The sequence below is a fragment of the Drosophila subpulchrella genome, chromosome 3L (assembly GCF_014743375.2).
Source record: "Drosophila subpulchrella strain 33 F10 #4 breed RU33 chromosome 3L, RU_Dsub_v1.1 Primary Assembly, whole genome shotgun sequence".
In the NCBI taxonomy this organism is placed as follows: Eukaryota; Metazoa; Arthropoda; class Insecta; order Diptera; family Drosophilidae; genus Drosophila; species Drosophila subpulchrella.
In genome coordinates, this window is record NC_050612.1 from 15,098,156 (window position 1) to 15,111,071 (window position 12,916).

At 43.2% G+C, this 12,916-nt stretch overlaps 1 protein-coding gene across 4 annotated transcripts in view; it reads left to right on the forward strand.

The window, feature by feature from the left end:
- Positions 1–374: 374 nt before the first annotated feature.
- The window catches only part of LOC119553012 (protein bric-a-brac 1), a 67,588-nt gene continuing 55,046 nt past the window's right edge, over positions 375–12,916 (forward strand). For 2 of the 4 annotated variants that reach the window (XM_037863056.1, XM_037863055.1), the window contains exon 1: positions 378–2,875. In XM_037863056.1, the coding sequence (XP_037718984.1) occupies positions 1,325–2,875 (1,551 nt within the window). In that variant the 5' untranslated portion in view covers positions 378–1,324. Of the gene's footprint in view, positions 2,876–12,916 lie in introns of all 4 variants that reach the window. The other 2 variants (XM_037863057.1, XM_037863053.1) reach the window with 2 other exon arrangements.

The following is a 12,916-nucleotide window of genomic DNA, read 5'->3' on the forward strand; positions in this document are numbered from 1 at the left end:
CCGAAATTTCGGCCGGGGTACTGGTCGGCGGGCCTGGCTCCACCCTCTCCTGCCCAGCGCCTCTGAAAAATATTAGGCCTAAGCCCGCACTCGCACTTAAAATCGCAATCGCAATGGCAATCGCCGTCGCTCTTCGCTGCATTTTCGGGGCAACTTCCGTTTCCTCACGCACGCACACACTTGCGACGCATCCTTTTGCACGCAATGGTAGTGGTGCAGTAGCGCCAAAGCGCCAAAATATATTTGGGGGTTGCAACGGCGAGAGGCCGAGAACGAGGACGAGTTCGAGCATGTCGAGATACGAGATGGGATATGGGAGATACGAGGCGAGGACGAAGGACGAGTCGTTTGCCGATTTCGATTTTGAGTTCGAGGAGAGCCAAACCAAAACGCAGCGCAGGAGCAAAGGAATGCGGTGCCGTCAGCCGGCGTTTTTTGGCGCCTACAGCTCGCCGTTTTCAGCCATTTTCCCACTGCCGTTCGACTCTGCCTCAGTCGAAGTCTCTGTCTCTGCCGTCGGTTCTCAGTGCCCAGTTCCCAGTTCCCAGTGCCCAGCTCCCAGTTCTCAGTTCTCAGCCGCATCGCATTTTCCTTTCGCAAACGGAACGCAACGAAACGCCGGCAGAGCAGTTCGCGAACTATTCGCAACTTCGTCGCGAACTCAGTCGCCGCCTGAGAGCAACAACTACAAAGCGGCGGCAGTGGCAGTGGCAGTTGTTGCCTGCAACATCGGCGCTGCCCCTCGGCGGCCCTCAGTTTTCCACAGCCATCGCCAACGCCACATCCACATCCACAGCCACGTCGTCGTGGGCCTTCGTCGTCGTCGTGTGTTAAGTTTGTTTTGAGTTTTTCCGTATCAAAATGTGCAAAACGATTTCAGTCTAATTCAGACGCTCGTGCTGAGAAGACTTTTGGCCCTGTTTGTTGGCCAACATAGAGCCATATCACACTGCAACGGAACTGAAAGCACCACTCACATTGAACACGACGACGAAAAACGAAACGAACTGAACAGAACTGAATTGAAAGAACGAAAGGCGGGCTAATTGCCAAATGACCACGTAGTGCGCGTAGTAACGTAACGAAAACGTAACACAGACACACACACTGACACCCACACACACACACACAGAGACAGCACACACACAGATACTCACATGTACATGCCCACTCTCAGTTAAAAGCGTCGTAAATGTCGCGGTTTTCATTCAAAACACTTTCAAAAAACGCTATGTGAAGAGCGAACGTCGCGTGACGTAACGTAACGTTTAACGACCGATCGTAACGGTGATCAACGATCAGCGATCAGCTGTAGCAAAACAAAATGGCGTCGGCGCAGGCGGAAACGAAGGTTGGAATGGCGCCCGAACAGGGAGCAGTGACGCAGAGGCAGCGCAAGGGCTCGGGATCGGGAGCGGGTTCGCCGAAGAGCAGCCGCAGTTCGCCCAGCCAGCAGGAGGAGAAGCCGAGCAGGAAGAGCGAGGATCGCACCTCACCCACGGGCGGTGGGTCAAAGGACGAGGACAAGGAGGGTCAAGGTCACGCGGCCGGAGGAGGAGGAGGAGGAGGCTCCTCGCCGGTGAGTTCGCCCCAAGGACGCAGCTCCTCGGTGGCCTCGCCCAGTTCCACGTCCCAGCAGTTCTGCCTGCGATGGAACAACTACCAGACGAATCTCACGACCATCTTCGATCAGCTGCTCCAGAACGAGTGCTTCGTGGACGTGACCTTGGCCTGCGACGGTCGCTCCATGAAGGCCCACAAGATGGTCCTCTCGGCCTGTTCGCCCTACTTCCAAACCCTGCTGGCCGAGACACCCTGCCAGCATCCCATTGTGATCATGCGGGATGTGAACTGGTCGGATCTGAAGGCCATTGTGGAGTTTATGTACCGCGGCGAGATCAATGTGAGCCAGGATCAGATTGGCCCGCTGCTCAGGATAGCCGAGATGCTGAAAGTGCGCGGCCTGGCGGATGTGACCCACATGGAGGCGGCCACGGCAGCGGCGGCGGCGGCCTCCTCCTCCGAACGGATGCCCTCCTCCTCCCCCAAAGAGGGGGGCACTTCCACGTCCAGGACTGATAATGAGCGCGAACGCGAGGCGGAGGAGCTTCTGGCCTTTATGCAGCCCGAGAAGAAGCTGCGCACGGACTGGGATCCCGCTGAGCTGAGACTCTCGCCGCTGGAGCGCCAGCAGGGCAGGAACGTTAGGAAGCGGCGGTGGCCCTCGGCGGACACGATCTTCAATCCACCTGCACCACCCAGTCCGCTGAGCAGCCTGATAGCCGCCGAGCGAATGGAGCTGGAACAGAAGGAGAGGGAGCGGCAGCGGGACTGTTCGCTGATGACTCCGCCACCCAAGCCACCACTGAGCAGTGGTTCGGGGGCGGGGGGAGCCTCGAGACGCCTGGAGACCGCCATCCATGCCCTGGACATGCCCTCGCCGGCCGCCACGCCCGGACCCCTCTCCCGATCCTCGCGACCCCACTCGCAGAGTCCCCAGCAGCAGCAGCAGCAGGGCCAGCTTCCCCTCTCGCTGCCCCTACACACACACCACCATGCACCACCCGCCCCACATCCCGCCCAGACCTCGGGATCCACCCACCATCCGCATCCGCCATCGCCCGCTGGAGACTCCCGCTTTCCCCTGGGTCCAGCCGCTGCCATGGCCGCCGCCATGGAACTGAGTGGTTTGGGACCTGGACCGCCTGCCGAGCCACGCCTACCGCCTCCACCGCCGCACCACCACGGCGCCGGAGTGGGCGGAGGAGGCGTGGGCGGCGGTGCAGGCGGAGTGGGCTCGAGCGGAGGATCGTCGCTGGCCGATGACATGGAGATCAAGCCCGGTATCGCCGAGATGATCCGAGAGGAAGAAAGGGTGAGTGGATTTTTATATTAAACAAACCATATTTGATTTTACAAAGATTCAACACTATATTCTTTTGGATATTTTCTGACTTGGAAGTTTGATACAATAGAATCAATATATTATACCAATCTATAAGATCTTTATATCCTCATACCACCTTGTGCTCTTTGTGTTAATAAAGCAAAACATCGAATAAATCTTACAGTTTTTAAAGGCCAATCAAAAACCAAATGCTTAATACTCCAAATTTTGTTTTTTTTTCCAACTAACATCCCTCTGATGAGCAAATGGTAGTGTCAAAAATTCAATACACAAATATATTGCGTCTTAGGATTAGCAGTAAGTTTTAGACACTCGTATATTACTCAAGATAAATATTTATACACACTTAAGACTAGCAGTTTCGATTTATAGTATGATATTTGTCTTTCAAAATGTTAAAAACAATATGTCTTGAGTTTGTTAAGAGACTTATCTCATGCACAAGTCTCTTCTCTTCAATTCTTCAATCGCAATTCTACGAAGAGAGCGGTAGACTCTCTTCTGCTGCTGCCGCGCTGCAACGGCGCAGCTGCAGCGCTGCTTGCCTCTCCTGCTCATAGACTACTTATCTCTTACACTCTCCGATCTTTTCCCTCGGTTTGTTTTGATTCACGATTCGCGATCTTCAATCTTCGGCAGCGAAGAATTCTGCCGGCGGCATTTCGCCTCGTGTCGTGACGTCACAGCGCGGAATGCGGAGCTCCAGTCCCACCGATTTTGAACCCCCCCTCCAAACATCCATTGGGTCCACTCCATGGAATGATTGACAGCATTCACGTGCTCCACGTCGCCCATTGTTCGCTCTCTCTTTGCCCGCTCTTTCTCCCCGCGGAGATTTGCTCCACATTCTACTCCCCTTTCGTAGGTCAGATCCCCCGATTCTTCGGTTCTCGGGGAGCAGTCACTGGAACGCTTTGGTGACCAAGAGGTGATTGAAATTCCTGTGGCCTGCGGTTGATTTCGATCTATGGAGCATTTTGTCACTTGTTGTGGTTCGCTAAGTGTGCTTCAATTAGGGCAGCGGCGAAAGAGGTCTGCACAGGAAAAATATGGGGGTCAAATCAAATGGTAATGTGTATGGCTTCCATTATGGATAAACCCAAATTCGGAACGATTAAGATACTAAGAATATTTGATTGATAATTTTAAGGTCTCTCCTTGATCTCTGAAAGTCGTTACCATTTTTAAAAGCTAGTTATAAATATTACAGTGTTACTATTTTAGAAGCAGTTGATTTTGATAATATTAAGCCTATATATGTCATTGATGTTATAAGTTAATTTTTATTTTTAAGAGGAGTTATCAAATTTATCTTCTTACCTCCCAAAATAATGTGAAAATAATTTATAAAAGAAATCTATTTACTAAAATATTCTGTGTTAAAATATCTGTTATGGTAATAACTTGGAATACAGTATGGCGATACAATATTTTTGCCAGTTTAGCTCCTTTCAGGGGGCAAACCTAGCGACCGGTTCGAGTTCGACTGCATTAGCACTGAGCTCACCGCAGAATTCGCACTTTAATAAAAATTTGTATTTATTTATCCAATAGACGTCGACGACGTTCACTCCAGAACCCAGATCTCTGGCGGTGGAGATGGAGTTCCATTCAGAGTCCCAGTTCGAGTCCCCGTTCCTTGGCAAGTCGAAGATCAATCGGAATGCGATATTTGTTTGTCTGGAAAGAAACTGCAAAAGAAACTCCTTGTTCTCCCGCGGTCCCGGTTCTTGGCCATGTTCCATGTTCCGTGTTTATTGTCGCTTTCGAGTGCATTAATCAAATAGCCCGGCTATATGTGCATTAGCCTGCTCATGTGTTCAATTTTGAAGCCGTTTGTTTGCCCCATCTGATCGCCGCGGCGTTGGCTCGTTAGCGTCTCTTTTCAATAAATATTTTGTTTTTATGCTTTTTTAAATATTTTCCCAACTGACCGTTTGCTTTGCTTTTTATGTGCTTAGAAATTCTTTGGAAAATGCATCTGCATCTGCATCTGAATCCGCTGCGGCATCTGTATCTGCATCTTTGTTTGTTTGCCTGGGTATTAGTGTTGCCGGCCGTGTTTATGCTTTCCTGCTGTTTGCCTTTCCGATTGTTCTCCGCACTGCCCCCGCCACCCATATCCCATCGCCCATCATATATTTCCCAACGTTTATTCACACATTTCATTTATTATTAAAAATTGATGCATTTTTCGTTGCTTCGCGGCGATCGCATCAAGGCAATGCCATATAGGCACACGGAAAAAAACAGATTAATATTTAATTTATGTTATAAATCTCCCCTTAAAAAATACTGATGTTTTGGCTAAGTTATGATGTAATATTTAACATTATTTATTATTGACAACACTTTATCTGACTTCATTTTTACAATTTCTGCAAGCCAAAAAGATCACAAGATTAAAACCATTTTTCTTTCCCATGTAAAAATCAAATATTGACAGGCAGCATCCTCGGCCCCACGATTCCACCAGCTTCTTTAATATTTATAATTCCTTTCCATTTATATTTATATGGTTGTGTGGATGCATCTCCGATTTATTCCGCCTTTTCTCCCTTCACATAAGCAGATAAAGCCGATAAGTGTCAGTCGCCGTGGTCCAGGGGTCTCAGATCTCAGTTCTGAGTTCTGAGTTCTGAGTTCTGAGTTCTGAGTTCTCGGTTCTGGCCGTCTGGGCCCTCGGTTTCTGGTGATTAATTGCACTTTTATTTGTCTGCCTTCGCCTTTGTTAAAAATCATTTTTTCTCCTTTACGCGTTTTTTGTTCTTCAGTTTTTCATATTTTATTGCCAGCGCATTTAGATTGTGTGTGCGAGTGTGCATCATTAGAGGTTGTATATTATTATTGGTTTCCTCTCCAGCCTCTCGATCAGTTCACTGAACTTTTTGCGGAGCGTGGGCGCAGAGGAAGTTTTTATTAGGCACAATAAGTCGATTGAAACCCATCCAAAGGGGAAGTACGATTTTGTCTACAGTTTATAGTTCTAAGAGTCATTTATAGGTAATTTTCCTTTATTAAGCTCAAAGAGGAAAAATTTTAAAGCCATTAAAATACATTTTACTACAACTTATCATTTTGGAAAATATTGTTTTACATTTATAACCAACAAAATATCTTTTTCATTGGAATGTAAAAGTAAATTCTTTTTACATAATAAAGAAGTTTTCTAAATTTAAAACTCAAAAAATATTACAAAATGTGTAGATCAATGATATTATTTTTAGAAAATAAAACAGGTTTAGAAATTCTCCAACTCCCTAGAACAATTGAGATACATGCGGCTACTGATTGTAATCAATTCCGCATCCCGCAGACTTTTCCCTTTCGATTTCCTAGCCACTTTCCCACTCAATTAGTCCGCAGATGAGGGCCAGACCGCAGGGAGAAAAGAGGAGAGTGTCCAGAGAAAAAGGGAGAGAATCTGCGAGAATCTCACACTCATGATTAGCGTGTGTCGCTTACCTTTTTTAGCAGCCGGCAAAAACTGCAGCCGAACTGCCGGAAAAAAACGATGCAGACAAATTACCGCAGGGAGGGGGAAATGCTAAACGTGCCACATTCAAACTACTTGAACAAAACCCAGGCAAAAAGGTGAAGAATCAGGAAAAGGGAGCGAGTGGCGTGCATAAAAATTGAAAAAGATGCACACAGCTCGAAAAAGGAATCTCGCATCTCGGAGTGAAGGAAGCCAACAAGCCACTTAACCCAATCGACAAAAGTCATTACACTCGTCACTCTTTCAGACGATGAAGATGAAGCAGACGACCCCACAGCTTCCGCTGTGCACGCCAGTATCTCGAAGATACTTCTCTGTGTGCCACGGATTCCGATTCCCGCGGCTAACGTCGGGGGTTGCATTATATAAAATAATATAAATAATACAATTTATTACGTGGCCCAGCATGTTCGGTTCTCTTTTTTTTTCTCGTACCTCCAGCTGCATCTGTTGCATCTATGCCCGAGCATTTTGTATTTTCTTTTGTATACAACATCTTCGTGGAAAGTAAATAAATAAAATAAAAATGAAGAAATATATATGAGTTCAGCGCGGCCAAACAAACCCGAAAGCCAAAGAACACAAAAGAGAACGAATCCCCAGCCGAGGAATAAAAGCAAAAATAAATTGTATAATCCGCTTTGATGTATCGCCTTCTGTTTTATATTATTCAGTCATATTTTATATATGCGCACCGATCCGATACGAAGCGATCCCAAAAACCAAAGCGATCCCCACATGGAGAATTCTGAATTCGGAATACAACAACAACACAAAAGCGGGCCATTCAAGTACTCCCCAAGTAGTTTTTACAGCATCCTATGTTCGTAAAGATGCAAAGCAGATTTGAATGTGAATTTGAATTTGAATTTGAATTCGGCCCTGGTCGATTTAGTTTAAATGCTTGGCATAAACATTTAATTAAATTCGAAAAGCGGCCATAACAGAGCGATTTTAATGTTTATATTTTCAAATACTTGGCGGAAAATTTTCATTTTTATGGCTAAGCCAAATAAATCGTATACGATGTGGAAATGAAAATGGGAAATGGTATTGCGGCAACAGCTGCACAAGTAATTCGTTGATTAATCTATAAAAATAAATTTGTATCTATGGACTGTGCGCTGTGAAGTATCTTGTGGCAGGGGCCTCCTTGTAGCAGGCATTTTCTAATCGGATTTAGTTGGCCGGCTTCATTTATTTTATTTATTTTTATGCCCGTAATGCGGCATAAATAATTTATGCTGATAAATAACCCCAAATGCCCCCCTCTGAGGCATCATCATAAAGCAAAACAACACACACCGACAGCAGGAAACGAGAAATAGGAGCGGAGCGGCCGCCTTTTCAATCTCATGTATCCTTCTAAAAATATTTATTTATTTATTTTTCAACTCGCACACACACACTCACTGCTACACTGGGACTCGCAGAGGTCTGCCCACATTTATTTGTAACCCTGTATAAATTTATTATATTGCATTAGTTGTAAGTCAGACCCAGACTGCGCTGAAACCCAAATACATCTGGGGTAGGGTAGAAGTTGTGGCCTGCTGAGTGTCTTACTCCTGCTCCTCGATTTCCTGGCTCTTTTCTCGGTCTTTGAAGTGCGTGGGTCTGGGGAGGGGGAACAGGGAGGATTGGGCCGAGAAGGTGCGTGAAAAAACTTATTATAAATTACCGTATAAAATATAACAAAGTTGCTGCGAGGGAGCGGCACCTCTGCCACCTCTGAGAAACATTCTCGGTGGAGATGGAGTGTGGCAAGGAAGAAGGCGCGGTCAGGATTAGCGAGTGGAATGAAGCTGCTACACGGGGGAAAATGTATATAAGTTATATGGAAGATATTTTAGTCATTACCATTTCTAAAATGTAGTTAGTCATTCAAAACAGTTGGTTTGACCATAACATCAATAAATATAGTGCTACGATAGAGAGCCATAAAATTACTGGACAAATATTTTATATTTACGACTACTTAAGACTACTATAAAAATAAAACAAAAAGCAGTCATGATTTATTGAAATTATATTGCAGCTTAAAATCTCTCAAAATTATATTCAAATTATGAAATTAGTTTTGCAAGTCACTTAAATATTAAAATATTTGGAACTTAAATCATATATAAAAAAATATGTAGAGTTTTGAGTACATATACAATTTGTTATTATTTTCGATCTTAATAAATGACATGATATTATGATATTTTTTTCCGTGTGCTAACACTGTGAATCATCGAAAAGGACTTGTATGCAAAGGAGGGAAATAAGCGTTAAGTTAGGGAGTTGTAAGTGCATGAATGATGGAGCAACCATCGAATTAGCGAGAGCTGGAGATCGCCTCTAATTGATGTGGGGCATCGGGCACCTCGCTCCCCCACTTCCTATAAGCCATAATGGAAATGCAGGCTCTCAATCAATTATTGATGAGCCCGGATTAGATCCCGCCCGGGTGTGAATGTCTTAATCCCGTTGCCATTTTTCCTTTTTGCATTTTAAATATGCATAGTATGTGCAAAAAGCAGCGGGCCGCACCCAACTCTTTTTAGTAAATGAAAAGAACAAATCTCGAGAGGAGTTTCAAAGGGGACGAGTCGTCTGAGGAGAAGGAGGATAAGCTCCAGGTCCCTGGCAACAAACTAAAGACAAATATTTACAATGAGCGGCCGATTAATCAAACGCACAGCCAGGCAATACAAAAAAGTATTAAATAAATAAATAAATGGCAGTCCGCCGGGCCGACAACAAAGATCGGCTCCATCAGCAGTTGCCGTTGAAGGAGGCGAAATATCATGTGTATCTGAAAGATACAAGTTTGTCTTGGCTTTTGTCTTTGTGCAAGACCGCCTCTCTCTCCCCTCTGCCCCCTCGCAATTTATATCGAACGAAAATAAATTAATTAAAAATGCAGTCGAGCGGACAGAGGGAGATACATATTTTTTTACATTTATTTTTGTGTTGTTTGCTTTTGTTTTGTAATTTATTAAAAGACGACCGAGTCAACGGCTGCAGCGGCAATTTTTATAATTGCATTTATTTATTTACAATAATTGCGCGGCTGGCTGGCTTTTCTTTTCTTTTTTTTATTTATTTATGGAGCACGCACGTGATTGTCATCAGAAATCGATTGAATTTCAAATTTTGACCCGTCATTCCGGCAGTGCATCGATAAGATAGTGTTAGCTAGGGATTGGGTAACCCAAGAAGTTGGCTGAAGTGCACGGGCTGATTGATTGGGAACGGTGAAACGGGAAAGCCGGGGGAGGTGTTCAGGTGTTGGCTTTGGCGATTAGCCCACTTAAAGCGACTGAAAGATACTCGGATACCGAGATACCGAGGTACGGAGGTACTCAACCTTTCAGATACTTGCGGTCGCCCTCGTCATCGTCATCGTCATCCTCATCGCCGTCATCACCAAACTCAAACAGCTGTTGACGACGCGTCGCACCTCGCTTTCGGCCATTGTGTCTGCTGTTTTGTATCTGCGGCTGAATGAGTGACGTTGTGTGTGCCAAAGTGTGCTTGTGGCGGGCCATAACCTGCCGCAACTCGAAAGCTCACACACAGCAGCGGGACGGCTGAGAAAGGCCAAAAACGGGGAACCGATTCCACGATACACTCCCTCAAAGCCCTTTTTATACTTGCGTCCTAGGGAAATTACTAGAAGTAAGCAGCAATATATTTTAAGTGGTAAAGTCCTATTGATTTATGACAAATGACAATGTTACTTTTTAATTTTTTCATAGACACTTACAAAAATACTTTAAGCTTATTCGACAACCCTCTTAATATATTTTCTCTGATTTATTTAGGTGATATCTGCGTTTTATAAAATAACTTTATTTTATAACCTTTTATCTGCTGAATTATATAAATGTATATGATCATAAAAGCAAATGCCTTAGTGTCATAAAATTGATAAGGGGCTTTTATCAAAATGACTTGAGAAAATATCAATTAATCATTGGTAAATGTTAAAATTGACCAACAGCCATAAAATATTGTTTGTTGATAGCACTTATGGCTGAAGTAATACTACAAAGAGTAATAAAAAGTTTCGAAAATATTCTTCTAAAATATTTCCTGATAAGATTTTAGTGCGACTCAAAAAAGTGACTAGGAGAAAATCAATTAATCTAGGCTAAACGTTTTAATCGAACAAGAAGTTATAAATTATATTTTACTGCCAAAACTGATACGCAATTCGGGGTAATATTAAAAAAAAAGGTAATAAAAATTATTGAAATTATTTTTTTTTTTAAATTTATTGTTGATAAGTCTTTGAAAAGGTTAAATCAGTTAGGTTCAACTTTTCAAATGGATGAATGCGATTTAAACACTAAGCTTGTCTTATGACAAATTGAATTCAAATTTAAATTGTGAAATACTTGATGAAGGAACTTAAAGTAGAGCCTTTGTAAAATATATTAAAAATACTTTTCAAGAAATTTTAAAGTTGCTTATTTGGATTTTATATGTTTGTTTTTCGAAAAATCTCTTTAAATACATGAACCAACTGATGGACCCGGTTTTCAATGGGAATCCACCGAAAACGAGGAAATCAAAATTCGCAGCGCCGTCGACTTTGACTTTGATGCGTTGGCCGCACGCTTCATTCACATCCACATTCACACTCGCACAATGCGATTCACATTCATTCGCACGCTCTACTAACAGCAGGGGGTGGGGCATGGGCATGCGGGGGTTAAGTCAGCAACAGGGGGGTTAAGGGTAGTAAGCTGCGGCTGCGTGTTTGGAGCAAATAGCTCGCTACGTCGCTTTCATTCAATTAGACACATTTGTATCTTATGACATGTATTTTCACACCTTGTGCGCTTTCTTTAATTATTGCCGTATCTCGAAGATACTTTATGCTCTGCCACAAAATCCAAAACTCCACGGCTGCATGGTGCAATAAAAGTAAATACGTTTTGGATTTTTATAACATTTAACATTGTTCGCAGCGCATTTGGGTTTGTTATTTATGAGGGCAGCGAAGCCGAAGAAACCGAGAAGAAGTTATGGCCCCGCCCCCCTCGCATTTCCCGCTTTTATTTCTCTCTCTGTGTGCGTGTGTACCTACGTTTAAATTTTTTATGAGTTCGTAATAAAGTTTCAACATTTTTCATCATTAAAATAAAATATAAAGCCGAAATTATATTTTATCGTCTTTGCATCATTCTTTTTCCTTAAATACACGGGCGCACACACACTGGCCGCCGCGAAGATACAAAGATACAGAAAGAGATACCGAGATACGGATACAAAGTTGAAGTTATGTGTAGCAGCGTCGCCGTCGCGGCCATAATAATGAATATATATGGAGAGAGACAAGAAACCGCACTTTAAATGAAGACGGGGCTGCAGCAACCCGGCAAATACATATAATAAATAAAATAAGAAATAACAACAAAAAGAGATGTGAATAAAATACAAAAAATGGAAAGACGCTGCCAAAGAAATATTCTTTAATTTAGACCGCGCCCCTCCTTTCAGGCAAGCAAAGTGACTGGAGAAAAGGGGAAATAAAAATAAAACGAGAAGCGTAATATAAAATAAATATTTCAAGAAACTCGACTTGGTTGCTGTTGTTCTTGTTCGTGGCATTGTTGTTGTTGTTGTTGTTGCTTCTGCCGCCGATGTTGCGGTTGCTGTTGTTGTTGCTGTTGCTGTAGTAATTTATAATATTCCTTAACGATGTGCAAAGGGCAAAAACTGAGCAAGCTGGGCACAGTGGGGTTAAGCGGGGCAAAATGGATGTAAATATAATAATAAGTTATGGGGTGTATTCCGTACCTGGAGTACACACTCGCAAAACTTTCTGAAGATTTTTTATAAAACCAAATATTTGAAATCAAAAATGATGAAATTAAAACATACAAAATTTGTAGGTTGATATACTATACAAGTATATGTATTATTTAAAAAAAAAATTGTAGGTTGATATACAATATATGTATTATTTTAAGTATAAGCTTCAAATATTTCTAACAAATTTATATAAATAATGTGTCTATTCCTAATGAAACTAAAATAGAATAAATAAATCTTTAGAAAAGTTTTTAGTAAAAAAAATATTTTCATGTAAAGATCAAATATTAAAATACACTTAAAAGTTGCTCTTAACAAAAATATATTTCCTTACCCGAAAGTGAGGGAAAGCCGATGGAAAATTTCCCCCAAGTGCCCCACACCTGACTCTCCAATTTCCCAGTGAGTGTCCAATAGTGACAACATTTATTTGCCCCCATTCCCGAACTCGCAGCACTGACATATTTGCCTAACTTGTGCTTTGCTTGGACATCAGGCATCAATCAGCAGCTTGCGATTGTCCAACTGACAAATGACTTTGGGAAGGTGAAGGGGCTACACACATGGGGCTGCGGCTGGGGCTGATTTACAATATCTCGATTTCTGGGGAAGGTATTGCAAATCATGCCCACTGTGTGGAGCCTTAATTCATTTTATTCATTTTTATTGTTGCCGTTCTTTATTTTTCTGCTTTCTGT